The sequence below is a fragment of the Balearica regulorum genome, chromosome W (assembly GCF_011004875.1).
Source record: "Balearica regulorum gibbericeps isolate bBalReg1 chromosome W, bBalReg1.pri, whole genome shotgun sequence".
NCBI lineage: Eukaryota > Metazoa > Chordata > Aves > Gruiformes > Gruidae > Balearica > Balearica regulorum.
Genome location: NC_046219.1, coordinates 13660601 through 13677943, shown reverse-complemented (window position 1 = coordinate 13677943; position 17343 = coordinate 13660601). Strand labels below are relative to the sequence as shown.

At 40.9% G+C, this 17343-nt stretch overlaps 2 protein-coding genes across 2 annotated transcripts in view; one reads left to right on the top strand and one right to left on the bottom strand.

The window, feature by feature from the left end:
- LOC104641365 (ras GTPase-activating protein 1-like) overlaps window positions 1-17343 on the top strand; it is a 502600-nt gene that overhangs the window by 211820 nt on the left and 273437 nt on the right. The window lies entirely within an intron of this gene.
- The window catches only part of LOC142599153 (ras GTPase-activating protein 1-like), a 109900-nt gene that overhangs the window by 77873 nt on the left and 14684 nt on the right, over window positions 1-17343 (bottom strand). Inside the window, exon 2 of the mRNA XM_075738883.1 lies at window positions 4992-5141. Coding sequence (XP_075594998.1) covers window positions 4992-5141 — 150 coding nt within the window. The remainder of the gene's footprint in view (window positions 1-4991; window positions 5142-17343) is intronic.

Genomic DNA, 17343 nt, shown 5'->3' with positions numbered 1-17343 from the left:
AGTTTTATGAAACCTGCAGAATGCTAGTTTCCAATAAATTATGTAGTAAATGGGAATAACATCATACTTTCCACCAGCACTCTTGCTGCAGAGTATCAAAACAATCATTTTTAGGAACATAGAATCATCTAAGTTGGAAAAGACCTTTAAGATCACCATAAACCTAACACTGCCAAGTCCACCACTAAACAATGTCCTTAAGCACCACATCTTCATGTCTTTTAAATACCTCCAGGGATGGTGACTCAACCACTTCCCTGGGCAGCCTGTTCCAGTACTTGATAACCCTTTCAGTGAAGAAATTTTTCCTAATATCCAATCTAAACCTCCCTGGGTGCAACTTGAGGCCATTTCCTCTCTTTCCCTTTCGCTAGTTACTTGGGAGAAGAGACCAACACCCACCTCACTGCAGCCTCCTTTCAGGTAGCTGTAGAGAACAGTAAGGTCTCCCCTCGGCCTCCTCTTCTCCAGGCTAAACAACCCCAGTTCCCTCAGCTGCTCCTCATGAGACTTGCTCTCTAGACCCTTCACCAGCTTTGTTGCCCTTCTTTGGACACGCTCCAGCACCTCACTGTCTTTCTTGTAGCGAGGGACCCAAAATGGAACACAGTATTCAAGGTGCGGCCTCACCAGTGCAGAGTACAGGGGGACAATCACTTCCCTAGTCCTGCTGGCCACACTATTCCTGATGTAAGCCAGGATGCTGTTGGCCGCCTTGGCCACCTGGGCACACTGCTGGCTCATGTTTAGCCGGCTGTCAACCAGCACCCCCAGGTCCTTTTCCGCTGGGCACCTTTCCAGCCACTCTGCCCCAAGCCTGTAGCGTTGCATGGGGTTGTTGTGACCCAAGTGCAGGATCCGGCACTTGGCCTTGTTGAACCTCATACAGTTGGCCTCGGCCCATCGATCCGGCCTGTCCAGATCCCTCTGCAGAGCCTTCCTACCCTCAAGCAGATCAACACTCCCGCCCAATTTGGTGGTGTTTGCAAACTTACTGAGGGTGCACTCAATCCCCTCGTCCAGATCACTGATAAAGATATTAAAGAGAACCGGACCCAATACCGAGCCCTAGGGAACACCACTTGTGGCCGGCTGCCAACTGGATTTAACTCCATTCACCACAACTCTTTGGGCCTGGCCATCCAGCCAGTTTTTTACCCAGCAAAGAGTATGCTCGTCCAGGCCATGAATGGCCAGTTTCTCCAGGAGAATGCTGTGGGAAACGGTGTCAAAGGCTTTACTAAAGTCCAGGTACACAACATCCACAGCCTTTCCCTCATCCACTAAGCGGGTCACCTTGTCATAGAAGGAGATCGGGTTAGTCAAGCAGGACCTGCCTTTCATAAACCCACGCTGGCTGGGCCTGATCACCTGGTTGTCCTGTACGTGCCGTGTGATGGCACTCAAGATGATCCGCTCCATAACCGTCCCCGGCATCGATGTCAGACCGACAGGCCTGTAGTTCCCTGGATCCTCCTTCCGGCCCTTCTTGTAGATGGGCATCACATTTGCTAACCTCCAGTCAACTGGGACCTCCCTGCTTAGCCAGGACCACTGATAAATGATGGAAAGTGGCTTAGTGAGCACTTCCGCCAAAGGAGGAAGTCTTACAATATACCTTCACAAACTGAAGTCTAAGAATATATAATGTCATTGATCAGTGAAAATAAAAGCATGCAATAAAATACAAGAAATTGAGAGAAACTACTAGTCAACTAATCAAATTTCACTTAAAGAAAAAACAGCACCTAGCATCATGTTACCTCTCTCTCCAGTTTCCAGAAGACAACTTATCTTAAAGATATTACAAAACAAGTTATAGTACAAAAGGTTAAACATGTCTGACTACTTAGGTTTCTACTTAGCATTTGACTTCTGTACAAAGCTCATGAACAATTAAAAAACAAAAGGAAAAAACAAATTTAACTGCTGAGAAACTCAGATGAGTATATTATTTATCTGTAGTTGGTTTCTTACGCTTTTATTCTATTTTTCTTTAAGAGGTCAGTATTCTGATACATTCCTGCTTTAAAAAAATCTCTCTTCTCAGGTCAGTTGTTTAAACTATATTATTTCTCCCAAACAGGAGCGTAAAACGTATACTAAGATCAATCTTCAGAGATGAAATTTGAAGTTTTTAAGCATATAGCACTGGCAAGGGGAGTCAGAAAATAATATAACTTTAAGGATCTAGACTAGATCTCTTGGCATATTTTCTAACAGATTCCTTATAAAATCCATGGTAAATTATTCAGAGATTAGGCTTCTAAATGAAATTTGGTGTTTCATATTTTATTTGTATAGGGTTTGCGTGGCAAGGTTTTGGTAGCAGGGGGGCTACAGGGGTGGCTTCTGCGAGAAGCTGCTAGAAGCTTCCCCTATGTCTGATAGAGCCAATGCCAGCCGGCTCCAAGATGGACCCACCGCTGGCCAAGGCCAAGCCAATCAGCGACGGAGGTAGCACCTCTGGGATAACATATTTAAGAAGGGGGAAAAAAATGAGGAGCAGTATTTTTGCAGCCAGAGAGAAGAGTGAGAAGATGCGAGAGAAACAACTCTGCAGACACCAAGGTCAGTGCAGAAAGAGGAGGGAGAGGAGGTGCTCCAGGCACCCGTGGAGAGAGGAGCCCACGTCGGAGCAGGTTTGCTGGCAGGACTTGTGACCCTGTGGGGGACCCATGCTAGAGCAGTTCTTGAAGAACTGCAGCCCGTGGCAAGGACTCACATTGGAGAATTTCGTGGAGGACTCTCTCCCGTGAGAGGGACACCATGCTGGAGCAGGGGAAGAGCATGAGGAGTCCTCCCCCTGAGGAGGAAGGAGCAGCTCAGACAACGTGTGATGAAGTGACCACAACCCCCATTCCCCATCCCCCTGTGCTGCTGGGGGTGAGGAAGTAGAGAAAACCGGGAGTAAAGTTGAGCCTGGGAAGAAGGGAGGGGTGGGGGGAAGGTGTTTTTAAGATTTGGTTTTATTTCTCATTACTCTACTCTGATTCGATTAGTAATAAATTAGGTTAATTTTTCTAAGTTGAGTCTGTTTTGCCCGTGATGGTAATTGCCAAGTGATCTCTCCCTGTCCTTCTCTTGACCCACGAGCCTTTCGTTATATTTTCTCTCCCCTGTCCAGCTGAGGAGGAGGAGTGACAGAGCAGCTTTGGTGGGCTCCTGGCGTATAGTCAGGGTCAACCCACCACATATTATTAAATCAAGCTCAAATGAAACCTTTCTTCAGAACACACTGGACTAGTAAATACAAAAACTTCCGTAATCACAGAAACTTCTGAAGGACAAGATGAAAAGAAAAAGATTTTCCTCCCCAATATTTTATATCACTCAGTATGTTTTTTGGAGAGTTGCTACTACAGCCAAAAAGAATTTAGTTTTGATGGACTCATACACTATCATTCAATCATATGCTGCATGAACATATGCCCATATCCAACTGGGGCGCGGGGGGGGGGGAAGGAATTTGGAGAACTTTCACCTAAAATATTGGTATTTTAGTCAAACAGAAATATGTAAGGAAAGTTTAATCCGAAAAAATATCATTTTTAGGAAACAATATATCAGTGAGATTGTTGAGTAATGGAAATTTCACCCATTTTTGTAAGGCTGCAATTGGCAAAGAACAAGCTTTGGTGAAAGCGACACTTTCAGTCTGTGGGACCCAGTGGACACATCCCTATATTTGGCTGAAATAACTTCAAGACTGCCATTCTCCAGGCTGAAAAAATGTTTGAGTGTAGCATCTGCCTTTCTAATAACAAAAACATATATACTCTGCAGTCAACAAATGAAACCAAAAGCATGTCTGTTCTATGAAGAACAGTATCAGCAAACAAATTAGTTTCCTTTGAATAGTTATCTCTTCACATATTTAACAGATCCAAGAAGGAAAGATTCTTTAAGATTTGAAAAGATAATAAGGATTCCTTTCTGAGAAAGTAGTCTAATGGTTTCCCATTTTCTATCCGAGATGGCAGAAAAAAATTTATGGTGGACATGAACCAACATTCAACACCTGATATTGGTTACAATAAGCAGAAGTTATTAAAAATAAGACTCTTAAAAATAGCACTTAAAAAGCAAGTATTAAATTAACAAAATCTAATTTTCTACTACTGCTACATAGTAACCAGTTCCCAAACAAGAATCAGTACGGCTGAGAAGCATGATTGTTAGCTCAGACAGCATGAGCATACTATTACTGTTTGCTTTGCAAGTAAATTTGCTTTCTGTTTATTTCTTCATAGAAGAAATATCTTCTATATTATCTATATTCTTGTTATCTAGATAGCTGACAAAGTTTTTTTTCTACTGCTGAAGATGCACTTGATATCCTATTTTGTGAAAATGAACATCACACTGCAGCACACTACTGGCTGACTAACATTCAAGCGCTTCCCAGAACATCTCATTTACACTAAATGAGAATAAATTAATGTATATAACTTTCTAATGGTAAAATAATCCTGGTTACAATTTTGGATAAAGGGCTATTTGTATTTAGAACAACTAATTCTAACACATACTGAAAGCTGATTCCAGCAAATCCTCATATTATTAAATACATAACCTCTTTGTTTCTCCTTGTTATTTCTTTCTTATAAAGGAAGCACCCAGATTTGCTACAACTCTGACATTCAAGTATGTCCTGTGAGCTGCAATAACCGAGGAATAGACTCAAAACAATCTCCTCAGATTACAAATAAGAAGCCTGCACATCACCGTAAATTTAGTCACAACAGCTTTAGACAAGCTCCTCTATTCTGATGATGTTGGTTTCCTCACATTTTCATTCTTTAGCCTGTAAAGGAATTTTTAAGTAGCATGGTTTAAAACAATTAAACCCTGATAAAGAGCTATACCATACATGGATAAAAAGTAAAGTAAAAAATACTCAATTTATAATACAATTGTTTTCTATACTAAGTTCTAAAACCACAAATAAACAGGTTACAGTGTTTTAAGATAAAACATTTAATTCTCACCTAAAATGATTGACATTTGTTTTACTAAGGAATGAAAGCACAAATGAACCGGGTCTCCGATCACTCTCTCGAATAAGGTAACTTCCAGGTTTTCCTGCTTGCCAAAGACGTTCTTCTGCAATTGCTCTGTCAAGTTTTCCATGATACCACCTAAAAAACAATGCAACAATGGGTGTCCTTAGAATTTAAGGCTTCTGCTTATTTTCACACAACAGATCAGTGAAACTAATGAAAGTTCTCGGTTAAAACTGATGCAATTCCAAACCTTTGTTTCAAATAAAGTTATCAAATATTTACATGTGCAACCTCTCTCAAATTACTTATTTCCAATACACAGAATTTTTAAAACTTCACAGGTTCAGATAACCCGTTTCCCCAAATAACCATCCAAAGGGGACAAAGGTTCTCTATAACCAGCTTTTTCTTTCCTCCCCAATTTGCTCATTTTCAGTAAACGAGCAGAACCAGAGGTAACTGATCTGACTCAGGCTGTTGTATTTTAAGCCTACTCAGGCTTCAATTCAGGCTATAACCTGGTTCTCAAACGACAAACACAGATCACAGTATCAAAGCCTGCACCTAAACAAAATGACAGCAGTCACCAGACCATATTCAGCCAAAAAAGGTCTTCCCCAAACCCAACACGCAGCCTATTAAAAGCAAATACAGATGCACAGCAACTCACAGACTGCAAAATATGACAAAAGAATACTTCAGTTTAAGGCAAAGGTTAGACTCATCATTCAAACATTCCTTACCCTTACCTCAATTTTCTTTTATTTACAAAACTCTAGTCAGACCTCTTTCTACCCCAAACAATCAAATGGGGCAGGGGGAAACAGTAGCAGAGGGAGCAATTGAAGCAAAGCCAAGTGTTGTTCTCAAAACCTCTTAAAAAGGAAAACTTTTATAAGCTACTGTTTTATGCTATTTAAATTATCAACTATTTCAGACCATTCACCTATAGATTCTACCAGTTCACGCATGTCTTGCAAGAGTTGCAAAAAAAGGATTTTGGAAGAGATATGAAAATAATCTTTTGGCTTAACATACGCAAGAAAAAAATAAAAACTGCAAAGTTTAGAGGAGGAGAGGAAAAAAAAACCACACACAAAAAAAAACAACAAAAAAACACCAGCTTAGCTGTTGATAAAAACCTTGCCAGAAACATTTTTTCTATGAAATGGAAGTGAAAGTTGGCTTTGAGAACCTCTATCAGAATGAAAGTCAAATAGACTATACAGATACAGATCACATATACGAGCAGAAGCAGTACCAGCATATGTATCATTTACATTGGCAAAGCTGCAGTCTTGTTAGTATAGCGCTCTCCTTTGCTTCTCCTCATCCTGATTAAAACAAGTTAAACCAGTGAAAGAGTTGTTTTGTCTGTACAACTGTATAGCACTTGAGGCAATGTTAGAAAGATCATGTCTGTGGTGGGTTGAACTCCAGCCAGCATCTAACCACTCACACAGCTGCTTGCTGACTCCCCCCAACCCCCAGCAGAAAAGGGTAGGGAATAGGAAGAGCAAAAGCAAGAAAATTTGTGGGTTGAGATAAAGTTTAATAAGTGAAGGAAGAATGAAGGAAGGGGGCTGGGGGAAACGGAAAACAAAACAACAGAAGCAATGCAAAGGCAATCACTCATTACTTCCCACAAGCACACCAACACCCAGCCAGTCTCTGAGCAATGGCTACCTTGGAAGACACACATACACACTTTTTTTTTTTTTTTTTTTTTTAAATATTGCTGAGCATGACTCGATATGGTATGGAATATCCCTTTGGCCAATTTCAGTCAGCTGTCCTGGCTGTGTTGTGTCTCCTCTCAACTTCTTGCCCACCTCTAGCCTACTTGCTGGAGGGCAGGGGGAACAGAGGGAGAAAGCCTTGACACTGTGCAAGCACTGTTCAGCAACAGCCAAAATACCAGTGTGTTATCAACACTGTTTTAGCCACAAATCCAAAACAAAGCACCACAGAGGGGCTGCTATGAAGAAAGTTAACTCCAGCCCAGCTAGACCCAGGACACTCTCTTAGAAGGCTCTGTACCATTTAGAATTGTATAAGTCAAAATCGATAACTTAAATTTGAGGCTGTTCCAACTGCCAAATGCTTAATGCATTCAGTTAGAAGCAATGCTTAACATCTCTCAACTTTACACCAAATATATTTTTTTCCTGAAGAGATGCAAAATGTTGTCTAACCTACAGCGTACTATAATATTAGTCTCATTAAAAGAATTAAAGTCCGGATAGGAGGGTATCAAAGTAAAAAAAACTTGCCTAGCTTTTTTTTTTTTTTATAAAGAGAAAGCTGCCCCTCTGGCCATGACTCTTATCAAATGTACTCATTCCAAACAGTAACTTGCTACTACTAAGACTTATATCCTTCATCATCGCCAAGGATAAGAACCCTATCATGTCTAGTCACCTCTTATTTTTTTACCTAGTCCTAAGTAGGAACACTTTTGTATTTCAAAGGTTAACTTTGCAAGTGTTTTAATTCTGAGAATATCAATAATAGAACTTCCATGCTTCACAAAGCAATCGGATGCTGTGCAAAGAACTGTTTCCATCTGTCAGTTTAAATCAAAAGCAGCATGTTCAAAACTCCAACCCTACACATCACAACCTTAATTACAGTAAACAAACAGAATGAAGACACAACTACAAAATCATAAACAGTTTGGATTCTGTGCATTGTGATATATACACAAGCAACATACATCTGCATAAGAGATCATTCCTGATACTTCAGCCACTTCATGTAGTTGAAGCCAGGTCATGAATTTCATGAAACCAGTTGCACAGGGAAATAGAGGGTTGTTATCTCTAGCCAACAAACAAGAGCTCCTTAGTTTTCCACTGTTCCACTGAAGAAGCTAAGTACCAGAAAACTAGTCACTCCAGTCTCACTAGGCCCAGCTATACAGACTTTCTACTCTGAGCAGGAACATTATTACAGTTCAGGCCTTTAGCAAGCTCATGGGACAATCACAGGACACTTAGCAGCCCCCAACATTGAAGCACTACAAGGTTCATGAAAGACAGGCTGTTCACAAAGAGGTAGTAGATAGTGAATTTACCATCTGGAAAGAGGAAGCTGCTACTATGTGTGGAAGCAAGTCAGGGGGTTTAACCAAATCCTTTTATTGACATACTTACTTTTTACATATTGGGGGGGGGGGGGGGGGAGAGTATTCTCATGCTTTGTTGTTCCACTAAAGCATTTTGTTTTTACAGTATGCTGCAATTTTAACTTAGGAACACAGTAGCCCAGTGTCCTGGTTTCGGCTGAGATAGAGTTAATTTTCTTTCTAGTAGCTGGTATAGTGCTGTGGTTTGGCTTTAGTATGAGAATAATGTTGATAAATATATTGTGTTTGCGTGGCAAGGTTTTGGTAGCCGGGGGGGGGGGGGGGGGGGGGGGCGGGCTACAGGGGTGGCTTCTGTGAGAAGCTGCTAGAAGCTTCCCCTATGTCCGATAGAGCCAATGCCAGCCAGCTCCAAGAGGGACACATGCTCAGTTCCTTTCTCTGCTTCTATCTTTTGAGTAGGGGGTAGAATTTGGGTAGGGGGCTTAGGGGTCGGTGGTCGTGGGGACCCTGGCCCAAGTTACCTTTCCCCTAGTTTCTCAATACTTCAGTCCTGGTAATTGTTTGCTATATGCCTCAGGAAGATAAGGATGCTCCTGGAGGCAATTAGTGTCCTCCCTTTCTGAAAAGTACGTACATAAGGACCTTGACGTGTCTTGTAGCTCCTCCTTTTTATCATGATATGTATAGCAGGTGCTCATTCTAAGAATCATTAGCCTTCTACCTAAAGTAACAATGAATAGTTTCTTATCACATATAATACAAGTAGGCCTTCCTTACAGGCCTATCTTTTTGGCTACAGTGGGAAGGACCCACGTTGGAGAAATTCGTGGAGGACTGTCTCCTGTAAGAGGGACCCCACGCTGGAGCAGGGGAAGAGTGTGAGGAGTCCAGTATGAGGAGCCCTCCCCCTGAGAGGGAAGGAGCAGCAGAGACAACATGTGATGACCTGACAACAACCCCCATTCCCCATCCCCCTACGCCACTCAGGGGAAAGAGGTAGAGAAAACCAGGAATAGAGTTAAGCCCGGGAAGAAGGGAGGGGTAGGGGGAAGGTGGTTTTAAGATTTGGTTTTATTTCTCATTACTCTACTCTGATTTGATTGGTAATAAATTAGGTTAATTTTTCTAAGTTGAGTCTGTTTTGCTTGTGGCAGTAATTGCCAAGTGATCTCTCCCTGTCCTTCTCTCGACCCACGAGCCTTTCGTTATATTTTCTCTCCCCTGTCCAGCTGAGGAGGAGGAGTGACAGAGCAGCTCTGGTGGGCACCTGGCCAGGGTCAATCCACCACAATAACGCACTGATGTTTTTAGTTGGTGCTAGTGTAGTGGTGTAACCCCAGCCCATAACTAAGCACCACACAGCTGCTCACTCACCCCTCCCCCCACCAAGGGGACGGGGAGGAGAATGGAAAAAAAAACCCACAAAACTCGTGGGTTGAGATAAAGACAGTTTAATAGGATAACATAGGAAAAGACCACCACCACCACCACAAGTGATGCACAAATGCAATTGCTCACCACATGCGAAAGAAAGAGAAAACAAACAAAAAAGAAAACAAACAAAAGAACAATCCGATGCCCAGTCTCTTTCGGAGCAGCGATTCTGCCTCCTGGCTAGCTCCCCCAGTTACATACAGAGCATGACATTATATAGTAGGGAATATCCCTTGGGCCAGTCTGGGTCAGCTGTCCTGATTATGCTCTCCCACCTTCTTGTGCACCTGGCAGGGCATGAAAAGCTGAAAAGTCCTTGACTTAGTGTAAGCACTACAACTACCAAGCAACTGAATAGGGGAATCTAATTAGCGTATAACAATTTAAAAAAAAAAAAAAAAAAAGAATATAACTTGGCAATACTTGAGTCAGGCCCCACAAACTCAGGCTTCGCCTGTCTCATGCTCCAGTACAAAAGAAAACAATTAATAAAATAGTTGGAATGCAGAAGCAGGATAAGAGAAGCCGTAAATTAGGGAATAGTCCTTGGGTATGAACTAGAAAAGACACAAAGTTTGAGGCAACCTGATAAAGGGAGGCCCAACATGCCAACAAGCCTGGGACCATCTGGGCAGGATGGATAACAAGGTTGCTGAGCTTGCAAAACGGGGATAATGAAGAAGAGGTCACCCAACTGTGTACACTGAAGAAGAGGAGAAAGAGGAAGATTTGAGGAGGACGACCCCTGACGACCACCTGAGACTTTAACTGCGCAGGCGTATCAGGACATTAGCATATATTCATGAGTTCCCGGAATAATAATGAATATGTATTAAATGTATCAGAAACCTAATGAATATGTAAACTCTTTTGTAATATAAATCACGAACAATTTGTTTCTCGTCGAGACGCACGTTCGTGGAAATATCCCGGTGCGACTCCCAGCGCTGCAATAAAGGATACCTGCTTCATAGTCACATTGGCTATTGAGTGAATTTTCTTTGATTCAGATTGGTGACCCAGATGGGACCCTCTCTGCCCGGCTGCAGGACCCATTGAGATTGGGACTCTCTTGGGTACCCCCAGGGATTTCTCCGGAGAGACTCCTCTCCTCAATCGGATCACTGCGGGGGCAGACAAGGACCATCTATTGAAAGGTATTCTTTAAAATATTTTGCTTTTATTTTTATTTGTTTAAGTAACTGTCTGGAGGTATTGGTTGTTTAGGAGTTTAACAGTTACTACTCTGTTTTTGGAACCGGTTGTTTGGTGGCTCCCCGTAGGTCGTTACGTTATAACGCAGGGTTTGAGCGTATGCGGGACTGCTAGCGTCTTATTCGCATACATTGGGACAGTAACTGACTGGAGGTATTGGTTGTTTAGGAGTTTAACAGTTACTGTCACACACACACACGCACTTGTAACTGTCTGGAGGTATTGGTTGTTTAGGAGTTTAACAGTTACTGTTACACACACACACGCACTTGTAACTGTCTGGAGGTATTGGTTGTCTAGGAGTTTAACAGTTACTGTTACACACACACACGCACTTGAAAACTAACTGTCTGGAGGTATTGGTTGTTTAGGAGCTTAACAGTTACAGTTTCAAGAATTTTCTTTTTTTTTTTCTTTCTTTTCTTTCTCAAGTATAACTTGAGGTGTTTGAATTTGTGTGAGTGTGTGAGACGTACAATCACGTACGAAGCGAGTGTGGAGTCCGGATCCGCGGTTCTGTTATCCCGCGAGGGAAACAGCCGGAGAAGGACGAAGCGAATGATTAATGATACCCTTGTGGGTAATTATTTAGATTAATAGTAGCATTGACATGTAAGTTTGGATGTCCTTTATTGCTGTGTTAAAAGATTAACTAAAAATCCGAATGATGCAGCCCCTGAAGTAGAATTGTTGATAAATGTGGGAATCAGAATATTGCTTTTGACACCCCAAAAATATTGTGAATCAATAATCATTTTTGAATGTTTATGGTATAAACAGAAATTGTGAATTCAATCTGGGACAGACATAGAGTGTGCTAAGTGTAAAGTGTGAACCCCTTGAGAAAAAGGAGTGTGCTACCGAAATAGTAAAGATTGTTTGTGGTTGGCGAGATAGTAAAATGGGAAGTAATCAGAGTGGAGAAGTTTTTAAAAAAACAGCCCAAGAATAAGAATTTGGAATATAATACAATGTTACAATTGATGTTGTTTTGTAGAAGGAAGTTAGAAAAGAACAACAAGAAAATGAAAGAGCGGAGACAGGCAGGGAGAGACAGGGAAAGAGAGGGTAACCTGAGAGCTGCACTGCAGGAAGCGTCAGCAAACTAACTTCAGGGGAGGACGGCAATACCAAGGGGGAGAGGCGAGACCCCTCCAGCACAAAATACCAGTAATACCTTAGGAGATCATCAGTGTGCATATTGTAAAGAACTGGGACATTGAAAATGGGATTATCAGAAATTTAAGGACCGTTTTAGGGGTCCTGTTCCTATCAGTCCAGAGGTTCTGGAGGAGGCACGATAAGCAGCTCCCTTTCAACCTCAGTTCCCCTGAACTAGGTCCTGAAGGGGACCGGGGGAAACCTCCCCAGCAGAACCCCTGGCTACAGTAGAGCTGGGAAAAAGGAAAATAGATTTTCTTGCAAATACCGGGGCAACTTATTCTGTTAAATACTTATCAAAGAAAATTGAGCGATGATACAGTAAACATTGTGAGTGCCACAGGGAAAGCGGAACAGCATGCCTTTTCCATCCTTTAAATTTTAAGCTCGGAAAACAATGGATAACTCACCAATTTTTATATATGCCTGAATGTCCTATACCACTCTTGGGACGGCACCTATTGAGTAAATTGGAAATGCATATCACCTTTAAAGACGGAAAAGTTCAATTATTAATCCCTGAATCTAAAGCCATTGAGGCAAGAGTTTTTATGTTGCAGGAGCAACCTAAGACTAACAAAGGAATTCCCGAGGAGGTGAAGAATACAGTGACATTTTTGACACGGGCTAATGAGGTCCCGGGTAGATCCAGAAGAGTGAAACCCATAAGAATTATCCTTAAACCTGGAACAAATCTGGTAAGACAAAATAATACCCATTAAAAATAGAGGCCAAAACTTTATAGAATACAGGTTGCTCATATAATGTGAATTAGAGTATAATACCCCAATTTTACCGGTGAAGAAACCGGATGGGAAGAATTATCAGCTAGTACAGGACCAAATTTGGTTTACCGTACTGGACCTGAAGGATGCATTTTTCTGTCTGCCCTTGGCAGCAGAGAGTCAGAAGCTGTCAGAAAATCCTGAAACAGGCAGAAAAACACAATTAACTTGGACGGTGTTACCTCTAGGACTTAAGAATAGCCCTACTATTTTTGGGAACCAGTTGGTCCGAGAACTCGAAACATGGACTCCTCCATCTCAGACAGGGACTTTATTACAATATGTGGATGATTTACTAGTGGCTACAACTACTAAAGAGGACTGTGCCCAATGGACAGTGAGCTTGTTAAATTTTCTAGGATAGAGTGGATACAAAGTTTCCCAGCAAAAGGCCCAAGTGATTCAGCAACAAGTCACTTACCTCGGATTTGAGATCTCAGGAGGACAAAGAGAAGGTCAAAAAGAAGCTATTTGCTGCACGCCATTGACGGGAACAGCAAAAGAATTTAGGACCTTTTTAGGTATGACAGGATGGTGCAAATTATGGATATATATAATTATGGACTCTTAATAAAACCATTGTATCAATTACTAAAAGATAATCAGTTAAAGTTGACCTGGACAGGAGAAGCAAAAAGAGCCTTTGAACAACTGAAAACAGAACTGATGAGAGCACCGGCTTTAGGTCTTCCTGACGTGTCTAAACCCTTCTGGCTATTTTCTCATGAGAGGCAAGGAATAGCCTTCGGGGTGCTAGCTCAGCAACTAGGCCCTTATAAAAGAGCAGTAGCTTACCTTTCTAAGCAATTGGATGAAGTAAGCAAAGGGTGGCCTGGATGTCTACAAGCAGTAGCTGCAGTTATCCTGAATGTACTGGAAGCACGCAAATTTACAATGGGCCAGAAAATTACAGTAATGGTGTCTCATACGGTTTCAGCCGTGTTAGAACAAAAAGCAGGACACTGGCTTTCCCCCTCTAGATTTCTGAAATACCAAGCAATACTAGTGGAACAAGATGATATAACTATAGTCACCACTAACATTGTGAACCCAGCTTCTTTTCTTAGTGGGGAAATCTCGGAGCCGGTGGTCCATGACTGTTTAAAAACGATAGAAGCGGTATATTCCAGTCGCCCCGATCTAAAAGAGGAGCCGCTCCACGATGCCGAGGACTCCTGGTATACAGACAGAAGCAGCTTTGTGAAACACGGAGAACGCCAAGCGGGATATGCTGTGACCACTACCCAAAAGGTAATAGAAGCAAAATCATTACCTCCAGGGACATCAGCACAAAAGGCTGAAATCATTGCCCTAACCCGAGCGTTAGAGCTGGCAAGAGGGAAGAAGATTAATATCTGGACAGACTCAAAGTATGCCTTTGGAGTTGTACATGCCCATGGTGCTATCTGGAAGGGGACTTCTCTCTGCTCAAGGAAAATATATTAAACATGCAAAAGAAATTCTAAAGTTATTAGAAGCCGTAAATCTTCCAGAAAAAGTAGCTATTATGCATTCTAAAGGGCACCAAAAAGGTAACACCGACCAAGAGATTGGCAATAAATTGGCAGACTCAGAGGCTAGAAAGGCAGCAGAAAAAGGTAAAATGATGGCAGCCTTAATTCCAGACAGTAAACTTCAAATTCCAAATTCTGATTTAGAGCCAGATAAGTATTCCAAAGAAGATAAAAAAAATTAATCAATGATTTAGAAGGTAACAAAGGAAAAGATGGATGGTTTTATGTTCCAGATGGACGAATAATAGTACCCTCTAATTTGTTATGGAAATTAGTTTTAGATGAACATAAGAAAACACATTGGGGTACAGATGCTTTATATAAACAATTAAACCAGAAGCTAGTAAGTTGAAATTTGTACACTACTGTGAAACAAGTAACCCAAAGGTGCGAAATTTGTTTAAAGAATAACCCGAATACCTCAAACAAGATTCAGATGGGTGTAATAGGAAAAGGTAATAGTCACAGACAGTTAAATATAATCGAACAAACTGTTCTAGCAACACGAGTTAGAGGATTAGATCAACCCATACATCCTTTTAAACCCGGAGACTGGGTTTATGTTAAGAATTTCACAGGTAAACCATTGGAAGAGAAGTGGAATGGACCGTTTCAAGTGCTGTTAACAACCCTCACTGCAATCAAGATCAAAGAGCAGCCCGCGTGGATTCATTATTCAAGGATCAAGAAGGTCCCTGCATCATGGACTATGGAACCACAATCACCCCTTAAGATAAAAATAAAAAGGACATTATGATCAATTGGACACTACTCATGACAATAATAGTCCTGAGCCATGTCAGTCAGGTAGAAGGATGGAATCAAAATCTACACTTCTCTCTAGTCCAAAACATCACTCAGATGAAAACTCATAACGCTATAGGTTTACTAAGTTCCATAGCTTTGTAAGGTGGTTTCTCCCATGGCTAGGGGTAAGTGAACTAGAAAAAACTATAGTGAACATTTCAGCAGTAATAGAAAACATTGAGAACAAAACCATTGATGCAATACAGGCCTTGCAAATTGAAATAACTAGTCTGTCAAAAGAAGTGATTCAAAACTGAATGGCCCTTGATTTATTATTAGCTTCACAAGGTGGTGTTTGTGCAACCATAAATATAAGCTGTTGTACTAAAGACCATACTTTATGGGGTTTTGAAGAAATTTGGCACAAGTTAACTTCCTGGCTACCTAATTCGACCTGGCTCCGGCAGCTATTTGGTTTTGTCCTGCTTATAGGACTGATGATAATCCTGACTTGTATATTAATACAATGTGCATTTTGGTGTAGTAGGCGAACTTCAGGAGAATATGAGAACTGGAAACAAAATAAGATAAGACACGCAGTAGAGTCAGGGAAATACTTTAAGAGAACATCGCAAAAGAGAATGTATTGTAGGCCTTCTTGCGAAAGAATTCGCAACTTTAATGAAAAGGGGGGAATGAATAGGGGAATCTAATTAGCGTATAACAATTTAAAAAAAAAAAAAAAAAGAATATAACTTGGCAATACTTGAGTCAGGCCCCACAAACTCAGGCTTCGCCTGTCTCATGCTCCAGTACAAAAGAAAACAATTAATAAAATAGTTGGAATGCAGAAGCAGGATAAGAGAAGCCGTAAATTAGGGAATAGTCCTTGGGTATGAACTAGAAAAGACACAAAGTTTGAGGCAACCTGATAAAGGGAGGCCCAACATGCCAACAAGCCTGGGACCATCTGGGCAGGATGGATAACAAGGTTGCTGAGCTTGCAAAACGGGGATAACGAAGAAGAGGTCACCCAACTCTGTACACTGAAGAAGAGGAGAAAGAGGAAGATTTGAGGAGGACGACCCCTGACGACCACCTGAGAAAGAAACTGCGCAGGCGTATCAGGACATTAGCATATATTCAGGAGTTCCCGGAATAATAATGAATATGTATTAAATGTATCAGAAACCTAATGAATATGTAAACTCTTTTGTAATATAAATCACGAACAATTTGTTTCTCGTCGAGACGCACGTTCGTGGAAATATCCCGGTGCGACTCCCAGCGCTGCAATAAAGGATACCTGCTTCATAGTCACATTGGCTATTGAGTGAATTTTCTTTGATTCACAACAACTCAAAACATCAGTGTGTTATCAACATTATTCTCATACTAAATCCAAAACACAGCACTATACTGGCTACTACAAAGAAAATTAACTCTATCTCAGCCAAAACCAGGACAGTTTTCAATAGTGCTACCATTATGAAAGCTGAACACATCACACACATGAACTAATTGGTCCTTACAATTCTCCCACAATACAAGGAAACTGTATTAATTCCATTTTACTTATAGGGAGCTGAGGTATTTAGACTGAGTTCACAAGTGTCCCTTAATATTACATCTCAAGTTTGAGATGCCTACACCTGTTTTTCCAAAGTACTTGGATATATATATATATAGGTTTTTACTTGTGAAAAACTCCTGCTGACTTCAATTGCATTTGGAAGCGCTCAGCACTTCTGCAAATCAAGCCTAGGTTCTATTTTGTACACCACAACCTGGATGTTCACTGAACCTCTCTACTGTAAAACAGACAAGACAGACAAAAAAAGGCTTTTTCTACTTCGAACCTAGAGAAATAAATTGTACTATACAATGAAAATAGCAGTTCTCATAGCACTGATATTTGTTCCTTTAAAGCTTGTTTTGGTAAATATGCGTATGCAAATATACACACATATTTGACTTAAATTGTAAGCACATAAGTTTTAACTAGGAAATAGAATTTACCTAATAATAATTGAATACAGGATTTTAAAGAACTGGTGTTAGTATTCGTTAGAAAAAATAAAAACCGATTGGGATGCTGTTGAACATGCTAGCTTGCTAACAGATTAATTCATGCTATTGGGATATGAGGAAACCAAAGTTAGCACTAGCACCTTTCCACAATAAGTACCGTGACAGACAAGATAATAGGAAAGAACAGAAATTATTCAGTTTGACTTATCACAAGAAATCTTGCTTATAACTTCATATTCCTGACCTTTCAACAACTGATACTATGCCACATAGCTAACAGAATTCACAGAAGAAATATTTTTTTAATTTATTTCACACAGGACTTCTGTTGCTTAATTACACTTATGTATTTATATAATATA